Source organism: Penicillium subrubescens, assembly GCF_028828155.1.
Source record: "Penicillium subrubescens strain IBT 31985 chromosome Unknown utg000002l_segment0_segment0, whole genome shotgun sequence".
In the NCBI taxonomy this organism is placed as follows: Eukaryota; Fungi; Ascomycota; class Eurotiomycetes; order Eurotiales; family Aspergillaceae; genus Penicillium; species Penicillium subrubescens.
Genome location: NW_026643152.1, coordinates 7,872,947 through 7,889,022, shown reverse-complemented (window position 1 = coordinate 7,889,022; position 16,076 = coordinate 7,872,947). Strand labels below are relative to the sequence as shown.

General features: G+C 51.3%; 8 protein-coding genes across 8 annotated transcripts; 5 read left to right on the top strand and 3 right to left on the bottom strand.

Moving 5' to 3' along the window:
• Positions 1–270: 270 nt before the first annotated feature.
• N7473_004177 (uncharacterized protein) lies at positions 271–1,713 on the top strand (the record flags this gene model as incomplete). The annotated part of the gene is made up of 1 exon (XM_057150117.1): positions 271–1,713. The coding sequence occupies one exon, from the start codon at positions 271–273 to the stop codon at positions 1,711–1,713; it is 1,443 nt and encodes a 480-aa protein (XP_057013771.1).
• Positions 1,714–2,114: 401 nt separating this feature from the next.
• Positions 2,115–2,591, top strand: N7473_004176 (Clr5 domain-containing protein; the record flags this gene model as incomplete). Its single annotated transcript, XM_057150116.1, has 1 exon — positions 2,115–2,591. The coding sequence occupies one exon, from the start codon at positions 2,115–2,117 to the stop codon at positions 2,589–2,591; it is 477 nt and encodes a 158-aa protein (XP_057013770.1).
• Positions 2,592–2,740: 149 nt separating this feature from the next.
• N7473_004175 (uncharacterized protein) lies at positions 2,741–3,201 on the top strand (the record flags this gene model as incomplete). Its single annotated transcript, XM_057150115.1, has 2 exons — positions 2,741–2,782; positions 2,968–3,201. 2 exons carry the CDS (start codon positions 2,741–2,743, stop codon positions 3,199–3,201), a joined length of 276 nt encoding a protein of 91 aa, XP_057013769.1.
• Positions 3,202–3,460: 259 nt separating this feature from the next.
• cwc27 (putative peptidyl-prolyl cis-trans isomerase) lies at positions 3,461–5,122 on the top strand (the record flags this gene model as incomplete). Its single annotated transcript, XM_057150114.1, has 1 exon — positions 3,461–5,122. The coding sequence occupies one exon, from the start codon at positions 3,461–3,463 to the stop codon at positions 5,120–5,122; it is 1,662 nt and encodes a 553-aa protein (XP_057013768.1).
• Positions 5,123–5,539: 417 nt separating this feature from the next.
• N7473_004173 (heat shock factor family protein) lies at positions 5,540–7,921 on the bottom strand (the record flags this gene model as incomplete). The annotated part of the gene is made up of 2 exons (XM_057150113.1): positions 5,540–7,376; positions 7,437–7,921. The coding sequence occupies 2 exons, from the start codon at positions 7,919–7,921 to the stop codon at positions 5,540–5,542; spliced, it is 2,322 nt and encodes a 773-aa protein (XP_057013767.1).
• Positions 7,922–8,681: 760 nt separating this feature from the next.
• Positions 8,682–9,805, bottom strand: N7473_004172 (putative aldo-keto reductase (AKR); the record flags this gene model as incomplete). The annotated part of the gene is made up of 2 exons (XM_057150112.1): positions 8,682–9,426; positions 9,488–9,805. Coding segments are annotated over 2 exons (1,005 nt in total), but the record flags the coding sequence as incomplete, so codon positions are not given.
• Positions 9,806–11,169: 1,364 nt separating this feature from the next.
• Positions 11,170–11,837, top strand: N7473_004171 (putative GPI anchored protein; the record flags this gene model as incomplete). The annotated part of the gene is made up of 2 exons (XM_057150111.1): positions 11,170–11,470; positions 11,533–11,837. 2 exons carry the CDS (start codon positions 11,170–11,172, stop codon positions 11,835–11,837), a joined length of 606 nt encoding a protein of 201 aa, XP_057013765.1.
• Positions 11,838–12,282: 445 nt separating this feature from the next.
• On the bottom strand, positions 12,283–13,643 carry N7473_004170 (DUF3431 domain-containing protein; the record flags this gene model as incomplete). Its single annotated transcript, XM_057150110.1, has 3 exons — positions 12,283–12,403; positions 12,465–13,016; positions 13,075–13,643. The coding sequence occupies 3 exons, from the start codon at positions 13,641–13,643 to the stop codon at positions 12,283–12,285; spliced, it is 1,242 nt and encodes a 413-aa protein (XP_057013764.1).
• Positions 13,644–16,076: the final 2,433 nt, after the last annotated feature.

Below are 16,076 nucleotides of genomic sequence, written 5' to 3'. Positions count from 1 at the left end.
CATACTACTCACGTAACTAACTAGTTAACCCATCTACCAAGTGACTAACATGCTCGGAGCCGGTCTGGCTCGGTGGGAGAAATTGCTTGACTGACCCGCTACCAGTCCCCATCCGACTCCGTCGCCGCGGATCAGCTCGGTCCAACATAAGTAGTCGTGCATGCCCTGCCACATTTGAGGAGGGGTTCAGGTTGCATTGCTTTTTGATTGTATCTCTTCTGTCTCCTCTGCTACTGCTGCTCGGCTGTTGCTTCCGGAATTGCCTTCATCATGCGCTCCTCCATTCAATCCGGCCTCCTGCTGGCCGCCTCTCTATCGACCTCGATGGTCGAGGCAGAGCGTGTTCTCGGCGCATACATCTTTGCTCGCCACGGTGATCGAACTGCCAAGATCCTCGGCAACACTCAATTGACTGATCTGGGCTACAATGAGGTCTATGATGCCGGCCACTTCTACAATGAGCGGTATATCCTCGCCAGTTCGGACAAGCAGATCGAGGGCATCAGCCCTCTGATTGTCAACGCCAAGCAGATCAGTGCCAGCTCCCCAGCTGATGCCGTTTTGCAAAACTCGGCCACTGGCTTCCTGCAAGGCGTGTATCCCCCAGCGGGTAACAGTGCCAACCAGACGCTGGCCAACTCGACCACCGTTGTGTCGCCTTTGGCAGGTTACCAATTGATCCAGGTTACCTCCACCTCTTCCAGTAACAGCAACGAGGGGTCTACCTGGCTGCAGGGCTCAAGTGACTGCCAGAAGGGCACCGTCAGCAGCAACAACTACTACATATCGGAATCTTACAACTCGATGCTGAAGTCCACCAAGGACTTCTACCAGTCGCTGTCGCCCATGCTGAACTCGACTTTCACTTCGTCGCAGATGACCTTCAAGAATGCCTACTCCATCTTTGACTACCTGAATGTGGGTCAGATCCACAACTCTACCGATGAGTATCCCGCCCTCAAGGGCTTGACGCATGAGATCTACACCCAACTCCTCCAGCTGGCCAACAACCAGCAGTACAACTTGGCGTTCAACAAGTCCGACACTGTCCGGGCCATTGACGGCGCCGTGTTGGCTGGGGAGATCCTTTCCGGCCTCAACGATACCATTGCCACTAGCGGCAAGTCCAAGCTTAGCGTCTCGTTCGGTTCCTATGGAACTATGCTCGCGTTCTTCGGACTGATGCAGCTGCCCGCTGCCTCGGTCGACTTCACCGGTATCCCCGATTACGCCTCCTCGATGGTTTTCGAGCTCGTGACCAATGCTACTGGCACGGGCATTCCCGCCGAGAGCGAGCTCAGCGTCCGCTTCATGTTCCACAATGGCACCATGACCGGCGCTGACGAGCCCACCGTCTACCCTCTGTTCGGCCAGTCCAGCGATCTCCTTTCGTGGTCTGACTTCAAGACTAGCATTGAGAAGGTGGCTGTCACTTCTGATGCCCAGTGGTGCGACCTGTGTGGCAACACCGATGGAAAGTGCGGCTCCATTACTACCAGCACCACCTCCTCCGACTCTTCCAGCGCGTCTGCCTCCAGCTCCGGTGGCATGTCGAAGGCTGTTGCTGGTGTGATTGGTGCTATGGTGACTCTGGCTGTTATTCTCGGCCTGCAAGCGCTGTTCTTCCTTGTTGGTGGATTCCGCATCTCCAAGAGGAACAAGGCTGGTCCTGAGATGGTTACCTCGGACAGTGCTTCCGCCGAGAAGAAGTAAAAAATCTACTGGGTGAAGTACACTCCATAGTATCTTTCCCATGCGATGGAAGGGCAAGTTGTGACGTCTGCTGGTAGTTCTCCAGATTGATGCTGCAATTCATATTTGAGATGCGTTACGACTCGATGCTAGATAGGATTCATAATATTCGAATCAATACATTTTATACCCCTCTATCTATCTCTTCAACATCAACTAATTTTATAAATATTAGCCCTAATCTGATAAACTATAAACACTCTAAAGACCAATCAATCCTGACCCTAAGCAAGTATACGAACGACCATCCCGCAAATTCACCGCCTTTCCCACCCAAAGTGTCCCGGTTCTGTCCGCCTTTCCCCTTTTTCCCCTTTCTCCCCCTCCCCCACACAACACTAACAATTATTGATTATCCCGCCATGCCGCGTCAACAAATCAATCTCGAACCCTATCGGGACGAGATTATCACGCTATTTCAACACGGCATCAGTAGCGACTCTATCAGCCGCACCCTCGAGAGCCGATATAACATCCAGGTCAAAGAACGAACCATTCAGTCGCGGCTACGCAAGTGGGGTATCCGCAAACGCAGCCGCACCACGACTGCGGATGAGGTGCTCCATGCCCGGATCAAAGTGCTCTTCATGCAAGATAGGCTGACCGACAAGGCAATGCTGAAGCTACTGCGACAAGATGGTTATGACATCTCCGAGCGAACGCTTCGTCGGCTACGGTTTCAACTTGGCCTTCATGCCAGGGCTTCCACCTTTGAACAGGAACGGGGAGTTGGGTCGTGCCCACTTCCTTTGCCCATTGCCATGTCAGTCCCGGTGCATGCGGCTAAAGATGGTCCAGGGCCTTGGCCTGCCACTTTGCCGGAGCCCATTCGAGAGTGACGATGTCCTGCATCTGATCATGATCATGGCTCCCCTCCCCGTATGGCCATGGTGCTTCCTTTACCGGTGAAATCATCAGCGACTACTTCCCATATGCGACCCTTATGCGCCAAAATTTCTCTTCGGTTCTTTTTAGAGTCTTCTTCCCTATGCGACAACTCCCAAGGACTCCCTCCACTGGATTGCGTACTGTAAGTTCTGTGCTGCTGGCTCAGCACAGGCCTTTTGAGGCTTGCAAAACATCCACCATGCGCCATCTTTTTTTCAGCCATCATCGACATCATTCATTGTATGGTCAGCCCTGCTGAAGTTGATTGATCGTCGTTTATGGTAGCATCGCTCATCAGTTCCTCGCTTACCGCTTCTGGGTGGACAGGCAGTGGATCTTCGACGCTCTCATGACGAAACGCACATCTTCAACATGCTGCCCCATCCTAGACATCATATTACACCATACCCCTTGCAACAGACCGCTCGCGACACACATAGAGATTTGATCATTCCGGAAACCATGCGACTTGAAAATGGCCTCTACCGGACCTTGAGACGCCTACATTATGCCGAAAGCGACAACTCCACCAAGCGACACTGGACTCCATTGGATATTTGAATATAGAAAACGCAGACATTCCTGGATGTATATTTTGTATTCTTGTATATATTCCGCCTCTGTTGGCTCAAAAATGCATATACTTCAGCCCTGGCGGCTCCTCCCAATCGGGACAGTAAACAAGTCACGTGCCATGACGTCCACTTTTATCGGAGCAGCTCCCAATCGCCCGAATGAAACATTGACCTCCTCTTGAACGCCGTCGAAGCGTTGACGGGCCGTGGATCGGCCGCATATCCTTTCCTCCCTTCCTCCCACCATGTCCACTCAATACGCCAGCGAGCCCAACCCAACGGCATCGGCCACATTGCACACGACCGTCGGCCCGATTCATATCGCCCTCTTCGCCAACCAGACTCCCCTCACCTGCAAGAACTTCCTCCAGCACTGCAAGGACAACTACTATGCCGGAACGATCTTCCATCGCATTGCGCCAGACTTTGTGATCCAGGGTGGTGACCCTACGGGTACTGGCTCTGGCGGTACATCCATCTACGAGTATCCCGAGTTCGAGTACGATCCCGAAGCGCGCGATCCGAATGAGCGCGTCGTCCTGCGAGATGAGATTCACAGTCGACTGCGATTTAACCGGCGTGGGCAGGTGGGTATGGCGAAGAGTGAGGATGGGTCGTATGGGAGTCAATTCTTTATCACGCTCGGTAATACCGAGCGCGAATTGAGTGGGCAGTGTACGCTGTTTGGACGTTTGGAGGGGGACAGCATTTTCAATGTGCTGAAGATTGCCGATGCGGAGCGCGTGGAGGGTACCGAACGACCTGTCTATCCGGTGAAAGTGACATCTTGCGAAGTGGGAGAGCTAGGACCCTTGGAGGGTAAATTGAAGGATCGCAAGGTCATTTCAACCACAGCAGGGGGAACCGAGAAGCAAGCGCCCAAGAAAAAGAAGAAGGCCGCAAAAGGAGGAAAGGTCTTGCTGAGCTTTGGTGACGATGAAGGTGATGAAGGGATGCCCATCCGGCCCGCAAAGCCCAAGTTCAACACCAAACTGGTCACGGATGTACCTGGTTTAATGGAGGATGCGCCATCAGAGACGAAACCACGAGCTACAGAGTCAGCACCACGCAAACGACCACGATCTCCATCTCCAAAACACACTGCCTCGCCAGAGCGGAAACAACGACGTAAAACACCAGATCCCCAAACACAATTACCCCTACGAGATCCCGAATCACCCTCTCGCTCTCCAACACCAGCATCCCTACCAGCCAAGGAGTCAAAACTATCCCGTACTAATGCCGAGATTGCTTCACTCAAGGCATCTATGCGCCGGAATGTCGACCTCGGCCCAGCCGATACAGGTCGTAAAAAGTCCGCCCTCGAAGCAATGATCCCCGAAACCGCCACACGCGGTCGTAAACGCCCAGCACCAGGATCAACAAACGGCGCAGCAGGCCTATCTAGCTCCAAGAATTCCGCCCTCGACATGTTCAACGCCTTCAAAGCCAAACTCGAAGGAAGCACCTCCACCATCACCAAACAATCCTCCGCCCAGACACAACCAGACCAACACACCAGCAAAGAAAAAGGCAAATCCTTCCCCACAGAACCCGAAGACGAAGAAGCCCAACTCTGCGACCTCCATTTCATCGCAAACTGCCAATCCTGCCAATCATGGGACGATCCCGACACAGCCGCAAATGAAGACGAAGATGCTCACGACCAAGGCTGGCTCAGTCATACATTACGTTTTGGCAAGGATACGCTCGGCAAGGATTTGAATTGGAAGAAGGATCATCCTGATGATGCTGATTCGTTGATGGTTATTGATCCGCGTGAGAAGGAGAAGGATTTGGGTGGGCCGAGTGGGAGTGGACGGAAACGGGGGTTGCAGAGGGATCGGGAGAGGGAGAGGAAGAGGGAGAGGGCTGGAGAGAGGGAGTGGGATCGTGAGGGGAAATAGAGGTGATAGGGGATGATAGAAAGGTTGGAAAGATATTATGAGCTGAAAAGGTGATTGGGACGGGACACCTGCGATGAATCGTTGACTACTATAATCGTGTATCTTTACCAAAATCAACAAAGAACAGACATACTCCAGTTATGATCTACAAGGTCTAGTAAACAGTACTGTGATCTAACAACAAGTCTTTATTATTCAGACCTCAATTAAATGGAATCGTCATGGTATCATGAGAAACGATTTCTTTTACACACAAGCTAAAAACCACCCAAAATCTGCCCCCAAAGAAGCAGAGCCCTATGAACAGATGAACGCCATATTTTTTCTCCTGGGGTATTCCATAAGCTCTTCCATCTCTTGTTCTCCGATCCGAGGCGGTCATAAGCTTCCATTGCAAAGCTCCATCGAAATGACAGATCATGCCTTTCGGCGGCGCTTGACAGCACTGCCACCATCTTCGGTTTCGACAGAAGGATCCTCAGGGGCTGCAGGGCTGGTAGCCTCGCTGTCGGTCAGTTGCTCGACAACCCGGCCAGAGTCAAGATGTCCAGATCCCGCATCCGCTCCGTAACCAGTGCCATCGAAGCCATAGTTGTACGAAGCGTGGGTCGCTCCCTGATTGCTGTTGAAGAGATCATCATCTCCCGGGATGTCGCCAAAGTCAAGGAGGGCGCTGGTGTCGCCAGCATCCGGTTCAGTGGAGGCAATGGCATCATGTGCATGGGAACCGGTTCCGAAATCAATGCCAGAATGATCGTGCTTCTGATCCGGGATCTCAGTGAAGTAATCGTTATTGAAAATCTGATCAAGATCAATCGTAGGCGGGGCATTCGAGTCGTTATCCAACCCCGGGATAGTACCGGAGGGACTCAAAGGTTGGAGGAGGTTTGTCAGGTTCTGAACGGAACGGTCCTGCTCAGCTTGCAATTTGACCAGGCTGTCGATCTCCTGTCGAGTATTGGAAAGGCGATTCGAGTAGTCTTGTGGCATGGGCGGGGGATTTGGCATGATAAGAGCATTGTTCGCCCCGGCCGAACCAGTGTGGTGGCCGGTGTCATTAGCCATCAGTCGAAGCATGTCGGCACGAACGCCAGGAGTCAGCGGACCGGTACCCCCTCGCTCAAGCGAAGAAAGTACATCGGGGAATTGAGAAAAGGCGTTTTGGTTAGCGTTGCGCGCATTGGAACTCTGGATCACAGACATGATATCCTTCTGTGGGGATTTGTCGTCCGGCAACTGTCCTGCAGAAACATTGGTAGGGCCTTGTCTGGGGCTGCTATCAAGCACCTCTTCCACATGTCCTTGCTGCGTAGCACTTGGCTGGCGGGTTTGACTGCGGGATCGAGTATCATAAGCCCCGCTAGCAGCAGGCGAAAGAGTGGTAGTCCGGTTGGCGTCGTTCACAGAGGGCGGGGCCTTGAGGAGCAATGGCTGCTTCTTCATTGTCCGTTGACCAGTTGGGCTGGTCAACGAGGCGAGTGGGCTGAAGGAGAAGTCATCGCCCATATCAACGATACCGCCTTGGTGGTCACCCGAGATGGCTCCGGCAAAGGTGTTCGCAAGATTCTGAGATCCATCCTGACCTTGCAAGCTGCGGTTGTACACTGTTGCCAGGAAAGTGAGAATGGCGTTGATCGAGTTCTCATGTCGGGTGTGTTGGTCTTGGAAGGTGGCGGCCTGCGCCGAGAGCTGTTCATGCTCGCGGCGCAAACTGGCAATGTGACTTGAAATGACCGATTGCTGGTGACGAATGGCCTTCAACTGTTGAACAACTCCGTCAAGCTGCTCCTTGGGCATTTCTGAATCAGTCAGAAGGGACAGCGGACGCGGGCGTGCACGGTCTTCGCGAGAACCAGGAGCGCCATCTTCTGGATAGTCATCAAACTCATTGTCGTCCGCATCTTCCGTCTTGACACGTGCGCCACCCTTGCTTCCCTTGCTCGCATGGCCGGTTGCATTCTTCGGTTTCGAGATCAACCAAAGCAACTCTGGGTGGCCTCGTTTGAAGTAAGGGTTGGAGTATTCAGATGGACTCTTGTTCTTGCGCTCACTGGCGCGCATAGAGTTGTCAGACAATCCCACTTTCTTGTGGAACCCGTACATGTTCAGCTGTCGGACGAAAGACGCGTAGTTGTTGTGCTTGAAGAGTTCTGGGATCAAACGCCGCGCAAACTCATCTTCATCCAAAACAATGAATGAATTGCCATCATCGGACCATCGGATCAATTCCGTGTTTTTGGATTCATCAAGGAAACTGTAGCAAACAATTGTTAGTATTCAGCTTTAAACTTCAAATTGTCAAGTTTCAACATACCTGCTCAGCTTTTGCACGAAGGGAGGAATCTGCTTCCTCTTCGCTTGTGCGTCTCTTTTGGCAATCCGAGCCCGATTGTAGAGTTCCTCAATTGATTCTCCCCAGGCGCCCTCTCCGGTGCCTGCACCAGCAGCATTCTCTGAGTAGGCCGCAGGTGCTTGCTCGTAGCCACGATTCCGGCTAACCAATTGGTTTGGCGGCTGTCGGCGGGTCAACTGATTGGAGGTAGAGGCCGCGGGGGCAGTCAGGTCTTGGGTTGATGCATATGCGGCGGTGTTGTAGGCGGATGGGTCAACAAAGGAGGAGTTAACGATGTTCGCGGGAGGGTTTTGGCCCCATTGTAGGAACTGGTCGTTGGAAAGTTGCGAATTGGGATTGGGATTGGGATTGGGATTCTGGAAGTTCGGAACAGTACCCAGCTGGGGATGCACCGCAGGGGTGGTACCTGGAGCAGGCCGCTTGCGAGTGATTCCTTGAGAATTCATGATGTTGTGTAGTCAATCGATGTTGTACAGGACAGGGTATGGTGGAAGCGGGGTGAAGGGTATCGTGGTAGGGAGAGGCCGAATAAATATGGGAGTCCCTTCAAGTGAATTGCACGCAAAAGCGCAGGCAGCGAGGCAGCGGTAGGCAGGCTAAACAGTGAAGGCTCCAATTGCGATAGCGCAGCCTTGGTCGTCGTGGGCGATGATGGGGTCACGGATTAGAAAAATTAAGTTGGGACCGTAGATGAGTCGGAGCAAACGAGTCCAATCAGATAAGACAGGTTATATGACACAATAGGTCGCGTATTTGATGCGACGTAACGTCGAGATAGGCGCGACGGTCGCTGGCTAGCGGTTGCTAGAAGGTGACGGTGGGTGGAAAGCGGTGGTCGAGGATGGCACCGTGATGGCGATCCCAGAATCGGCCGTGGTGAGGCCACAATCAGCGCAGGCAAAAATGCAACATTCAGGTCGTTTGTGAAGGCAGCACTTGTGGAGTATACTAGGCCGGTGGACAAGCGTCCAGACCCGAGGATGCGTGATAGGACGCGACCAGAGCAAATGGAAGGCAGAGGCGGACGAGAAAACTAGAGATTCTGCGCTGGCGACGATGAGGTCAATTCGAAGCGGAGCAACGCCTAGCCGGCTGAGTCAGCACAGCCCGTCAACTGGCCGACTGAGAACCTGGAGATGTTTCACATATGATGAATTACAAGAACTTTCACACAGAATATCGATAGTTAAATTAATAGACAGATCCCATAATAGAGCCTCTGTCTTTCATGTCTCTCCTTGCTTGGACATGGAAATTACAATGATCAGTGAGAATCTCCAACGATCGCCTGGAATCCCTCCAGCAGCTCCTGCCACTGGTCTGGGTGCATCTTGATAAACTCGTCCACGGCAAACGGAGCTGCTAGATCTTCCTTCATACGGCCCTCGTTCTTAGTTCCATTCAGCACGGCGATATTTTCAAGCCCCATCACAAGGGTGTACAAGGCTGCCGCCGGACTGATATGAACTTGAGTGGCAAGTCGCTGGACCGGTTCAGACCGCACCAGATCCGGGTTGGCCGTCAACGTCCAGAAGCTCTGATAGATGATCTGATTCTCACGGCAGAAAAATCGCAAGTCGGTGTCGAATAGTGTGTCCTCGTAAAATCGATTCTGCACCACGGCCGGTTTGACCTTCACCTCGGGAGCTGTGAACAATGCACGGAGCACAGGTAGAGAGCAATTGGAGATGCCCAAATTGCGGATGCGATGGGGCACGTAGGTTTCCAGGGCTAGCCAGGCCTCTAATGTCTGGTCAATAGTCCGCAGTGGAGAGTGAATTACCACCGTATCAATATACGCATCATCTGCAGTCTTCGGGTCCTCGGAGGCACGAAGATTATGCAGTGAGGACTTGATGGAGGCATGGACTTGATCGGTCACCGAGGCCTTTGGATCATATGGCATATTATCTGGATCCTGTGCTGAGATAGGGCTAAACTTGGTTTGCACCTACATCGTTTGTTAGTCATGTCTGAGAAATCGCAGTCTGTCAAGGTTAGTTCCTACTTACATAAAGGTCCTCGCGACGGACAACGCCATCTGCAATCGCCTTGCGGATTCCATCACCGACTAGATGTTCTCGGTAGTGACGAGGCTGTGCTGCAGTGTCGATAGCGCGGAAACCGGCGCTGACCGCAGTGTAGACCAAGTCGGCTGTCCTGTCGTTCTTCCAGGCTGTTCCGTAGAGAAACACTGGGAGAACAGTGGGAGTGGAGTCTCCAACAGGGCGCAGACAATATTTCTCCCACATTTTTCCAACTGCACTGGCCATGTTGGGATGGGTGATTGTCCTGGAATGTCTCGCTTCTGCTGCCAAGGTGTACCTAATGATAGTGCGCAGAAGTGTCTATCTTTAACTTGGATGCTGCCATGGAGGTTCCCGCGGGGTCGGATTCTTACTAAGTGGACATTGCCTCTGGGTACCTACGTAAGTAAACAACATCAACAGCCATGTTGATATCGCACCAATCCAATAAATTAGTCTTATGGTCCGGAACTGAGTACGACTAGATAAATGGATACTCTGATCATTGGTAGACACGAGTCATGCCGGGTATTTCGTTCCATAGGCTAGATAGCTGGTCCTTCCCCCTTCTGAACCAAAGAGATAGTTTGTATACCTACACTTCCAGTCCCTTATTCTTAGATCTGTCTCCCGCTATAGATCATAGGGACAGCAAAATGTCTTGCAAAGATCTCCTTCAGAATGCTGAAGCCTAAACGCAACCTGCGAGTTCTGCTATATATATCCATCTACATCAACGAAAGTGTAGCATATTGGCTCGGCTATCTGCAGGGTACCTGCAAGATAGGCTTACAGCCACACTTTGTTTTCTCGACTTTAGGATAATCATTAGCAACAGAATAGGCAAAATTAGCCTGCAATATGCCCCAGATCCTCACTATGCTTTCGGTTCCATCAGAGAATGAGGAGGCCTAAACGAAGTTTGAACCCTTCATGCCGAACTACCGCGCCAAGGACTGGCGGCCCCACAGGGTGGCTTAGATGAATATCTTCGGGCATCGCTCTTGGCAGACAAGTTGTTCTTTGGATGTTTAGATTCTTTGAAAATCTTGAGACTAGATTCTGATAGACAGTTTATACATATGAACTACTGGAGAGTGTCCCAGAGTGTATGTAGATAGAGACACTGAGATTAAACCATAGCTATAGAACTATAATCAACCTATAGTGACGCCGAGGCTTTGCAACGGAACACGCAAATATTGCTTTTCTCCCCGGTCTCTTTGACAAGTGATCTCCCACCTCACGACCGCTTGGCAAATTCTTGGCCGATTCACAGATGGACCAGGCAACGGCTTTTCCTTCGAGGACACTGGCTCTATCCTAGTCGATCGGTGGAGATCATTCCCGTCGATGAGCTTCGATTCTATATTGATCCTCAGGGTCTTCCTTTTACCCGGGGGGCTCAGCAGCTCAATTACCCAACTCGATATTATCTGTCGGCAGCATGCGATGATCGAGAAGATAAAGCAAAATGTGCAAAATGCTTGGATCGGCAACGCCCAACGGGAACTTCATTTATAGAAACACCACGGTTGGAGTGTGAAAGCAAAATTATAAAGAGAGCTTCAATTCCGGTCTAGAAACGATCATATCAACAGCTTCATCAAGATATTCAACCGAACTTCAAGTTTCAAATCTCTTCAAATCTCCAAATCTCAATCATCATGCGTGCCCAACAGCTCCTCGCTCTCGCCGGTCTCATCCTCGCCGGCAACGTCGCAATCGCTGCCAAGGTGGAACAAGACGACGTTCCAAACCGCTGCTGGGATGCTTGTGGCCCTGTAGTCGGAGTCTCCCGACGCTGTGATAATCAGCACGACAACGACCGTGCTGAATTGCAGTGTATCTGTGATTGGGAAGCAGCCAAGACACAGATTCCTCTTTGTGCTGCCTGTATCACCCAGTATGGTCACCACGACAATGACCGTGATGATGATGACCACGACGATGATGATGATGATAACGGTAAGACCTACTCTACACCCTGTCCTTTCTATCATAGCAGTATACTTATACACATCTTACAGAGGCCCTTGACCTCGTCCGCTCATGCAGATTCACCACGACTTCCTACAACGCTGCTGCTGCCACCACTCTGAGTGCCACGGCCACCGGTACCACTGACCCCGCAGCAGCGAGTGCTACCGCTACAGCAAGTGCTGGTCCAACCTCCAGCACTGGCTCTACTAGCAGCCCGTCGCAAACCTCGACCGGATCTACAGGGGGTGCTGCCACTGCCAGTCCGAGTCCCGGTGCAGCGGCGGGCAGGACTGGCCCAGGTGTTGTTTCTCTGGTTGCAGTCGCTGGTCTCATGCCTCTTGCCTGGCTGTAGAGTAGACTCACGGGCTTGCTTGATTTGTGGCTCAAAGTGATATGAATGAGAACGGAACACGGCGATATGAATTGCTTGGACAGATAGTTGTTGGAATCTCGTTACGAATTATGCGGATCCAGTATTGGTTTCTTGTGTTTTATCAGAGTTGATCAATTTAGGACATTCATGCTTTTGAGAGTTGTGCGGTGTTTATGACCTTCATGTTCAGAAGTGGAGGCAGTTTCTTCCCTAGACATTGAGTAGATGGCCGGCCAAGACCGTATGTAAAGGTTCCCTCGGGTTCGGCGAAGGGCATTCTTTAGCCAGTTCAAACCTCAATCTATATGCATACTATCCAGGCACGCCATAACATCTTCGAGAATGCGAGATTAAATAAAAAAAAATGCATGAGGGTATCTATTTGTCTTGAGATGCGCCAGTACTATGCAAGGCACACTTTATATCACTTTCTATACGGTAAATCCCAAAATTCATCATTGATCCAATCCATGTAGTCATCCTCATAGGCAGGATCCCACTCCATTCCATATACATCCTCGTAACACTGTTGTTTTGATGGACAACTAGAAAGAACCAAACGTCAGTACCATGCTCCAACAAGAAAAGGCCAAGAACCAAACTTACAAAACGGGATCCTGCCCGAAAATAATATGCCACAAATACTCAAACACACGACCGCTCGTCTCATCATCCAACTCGGTCTCCATCAGCCAGCGATGAAAGGACTGATAATCACTCAAAGGCCGGGTGTGGACCTGTGCCCTGGTCACTCCAAATTGCGCACAACACGGGGTAGCCACCACCTCGGGGACATCAGTGTTATTAAAGATACGTATCCAGGCGCCCGCAAACGCGATTTCCGTTGTACGTCCTTCCATTTGGCGGAAGGGATGGACTTCGTCTGGGCAGCCTGGACCCCAACCACAGCGGAGGTTGACATAACCGACTTTCTTCAAGTAATCCAATTGGAGACGTTGTACAGTCAGGGCGTTATCTTGCTCCCAGAATTCGACGTGCTCGGCGTTGCGGTGAGCATGCAGGAAGACCATGTACTCGGGGAGTTTGTGATAGTGGTCGATGATATACTGGAGGTAGATGTTGGATTCTTTGCCCTTGTTCATTTGGACTGTGAATTCCGAGTCGGGCTCGTCAACCACGTAGACTGCATGTTGCCATCTGCGGGTTCATCCATTGTTAATTTAGCACTGAAGGGCTCAATTTCATGACAACTCACTCAGGCAACTCATCATCCAACCAATCCGAGTCCTCCCACGACATCCGACCCAAGACGACTATGCGATCGGGATACGGCGAGACCTTCGGCTTAGGAGTGGACTTGGCCTTAGGCTTCGGTTTCACATTCAAATTATGAATAACCCCGACTTCATCATCCCTATCCGCCCAAAAAGGATATTGCCAAATATCATCATTCGCGCCCGGGACATCGACCGGAATCGATTTCGGCTGGAACTTTGTCGGCGTGACTGGCGGATTCGTCGGCTCGGGCCATGTTTTGGACGGGGGTGCTGGACTAGATTTCGGCGCCATTGGTGAAGAAGAATATGCGGAATGCGAAGAATGAGAAGAGTATGAGGGTGAGAGTTGTGCGGGATTGGGATTGGGATTGGAATTGGCCGAGACCAGCTCGATATGTGCGCCCGCGCTGTCCAACACGATTTCGGGAGCGAGGTCAGCGCCGCGGTCGGCTTGCCATTGTGGTTCGAGGGAATCTAAATGATTCTTGACGAGGAGGATGGCGACGACCAGGGCGACAGCGATGGACACGCGAAAAGTTATGCGCATCGTTGCGCGAGTGATTTGAGAGGCTTCTCCAGACGGAGATTCCTCGATTGTCCTTTCTCACTGTACTAGGAGTTGACGATCAACTATACTCACTCCCTATTCACACCTAACCTTCCTCAGCCTCTCTAGTTTCCACCACGAGGGCAGGCCAGCGACATTTTAAATTCGCCAGCTTTTTTGGGGGTCAATTTGGGTCTGTCAAGCATCATCGGCCCCACTCACGACCACCAGAATACGATACGACTGGCGCCTTCAGCTGGGCTTCGTTAGCCAAATGCTCATCCCGGACGGGCGACGCCCCAGGCGATCGGCACTTGGCTCGAGTGGCTTGCAGAGGCCGCGTATGGTGGATCGAGTTTGCGCCATCAAATCTGATGGCTGCCTTGGAGAACTATTTTGGGCTGGTGGGCAAATGCTTGATTCAAGAATTGAACGAACGATCAACTACAATTGTGTTGATTACCACTCTTTTTCCGTCGCTGATTTCTTTCTTCATGCTTGGAGAAGTCCTGACGTCCTCTATTGAACTCAGGAAGTGGCACGATCGGTTCCAGTGGGGCCCCAACTCGTCACCCATTTATTCGCAGTTTTCGTACCCCTTGGAACTTGGAACCGTGGGTTGTTTCACCATCCATGTCTGGCTCATGTCTGGCTCATGTCCCGCACGCGGAGTCTTGTCTACGCCACGCCCGCTCTTCCTCATTGGCGGTGATCATCACGGCGTGTGTCCCTGACAGACGAGGGGATTGCATTGACTGTTCGGACTGTCCATCAAGTATCATAGCGGACGATGTTCATGTCCGACGGGACAACCCTGGATCGCCGTGAGATGCAATGCAACCCCGCCAATTTTGCCAGGCGAGACCTTGAGAGGGATTACTGATGAATCAACTGACGTCGAAAGTAGCTCGCTTGTGGACACCATGGCCTTTGCGTTTGAAGGTTGATGCTGATTCTTTGTTGAAACAGGATCAGGCCAGGTCAAAATGTATGCAACAGCTTACCTGGTTTGTTTCCTACATCCATAGTGTTTTGTTCGCGTGGACGCCGCTATTCTGGCACAGATTTCTCTGCAGGCCCTTCTCAAGTAGTACAATGGCTCGTGCTTGGAGAGTTTTGACATAGAGAGAACCCTGAGTAGACCCTTTGATCTTATCACACACTGTCTGTGACATCCATGGCACAGGGCATTGTCAGACTGAGGGTTCATCAAAGCATATACCACGACGTAAAGCATATAGAACAATACATACATTATGGTCGATCGTATACGAAGCACTCTATATTAAACTTATATTGTCGATCTAAAATTACATTCCCATTCTTGAATGCTTAATCAATTGCAGACTCGGTAACATATACTTGGTTCTCCATACAGGCGACGCAACTCGACCACGCGAAGGATTCTAGAAACTGACAGGTCTGTTCAGCCAACGCAGCCACCACTGTCAATCAATATGTGATATTGCCAATGCTTCTGCCTACTGTATTTATTCTTCTTACTCCGCCTGATCTAGACCATCAAGAGGTACTCACTCAGCCTCCGCCTCTTCACCTTATCAGAACTTGCAAGGCTGCGATGTAGTTCCCGGGGTCAATGAATCGAGTTTGATAGCTTGGAATCACACTTATATATTCTCTAAGAGCAGTACGCGCGCGATTTGTTCTTTCAAGACTCCCGATCCCGACCTTAGCAGGCGAACCCGCGGAATACTCTATCCCAACTGGAAAGCCTCCTGTCGATGCTTTTCTCGCCTCCTGAGACCTGGAATATGCACACACAAGGTTTGTCAAAGCCCACTTCCACGTGGCCCTCTTGAACCCCGACTCGATGACATTGCGAAACACGATTGGCTACTGGTGAGAGATATTTAAGCTATTGACCCCTTGGACCACCGAGTCGACTGTGCTTCAACGCCAGTTGGCGATCGACACATCCAAGCAAACACTACTCGAGAACGAGCAATGATGGCCGCGACCGATAGTTTTCGATTCTCCTCGCGTGACAGATGATCGGGATTTGCTCTCCTCAAGGTAACAGGCAGCAAAACTTCGTAGTCGAGTACCTTGGACGCATAGCCTCGTTAAGCTCATAAGTGAACCAGACCTTCTTCGTCAGGAGTCGACAAGGGCTAGTACAGTATTTGCATCCGCTGCAGGTTCGCCAGGGCAGCGAATAACCTTGCTTGACCCACCTGTCTATGGACGGGGGACCTCGTTTCGTTCCAAGTTCCAAGTTCCCCCTGAATTGCAAAATGGAAATGCGAAACATCCTTCTCCGACGCTCCCGGACCCCAGTAGACAGTATGAGACACGCCAAATGGACCGGCCCATTCCACTAGGGCGTGAGGCTATTATTTTAGTTTTAGTTTTAGTTTTTGATATTATTTTAAGATCAGGAATTCAGTGGAATGGAAGGGCTCTTTACTGCCA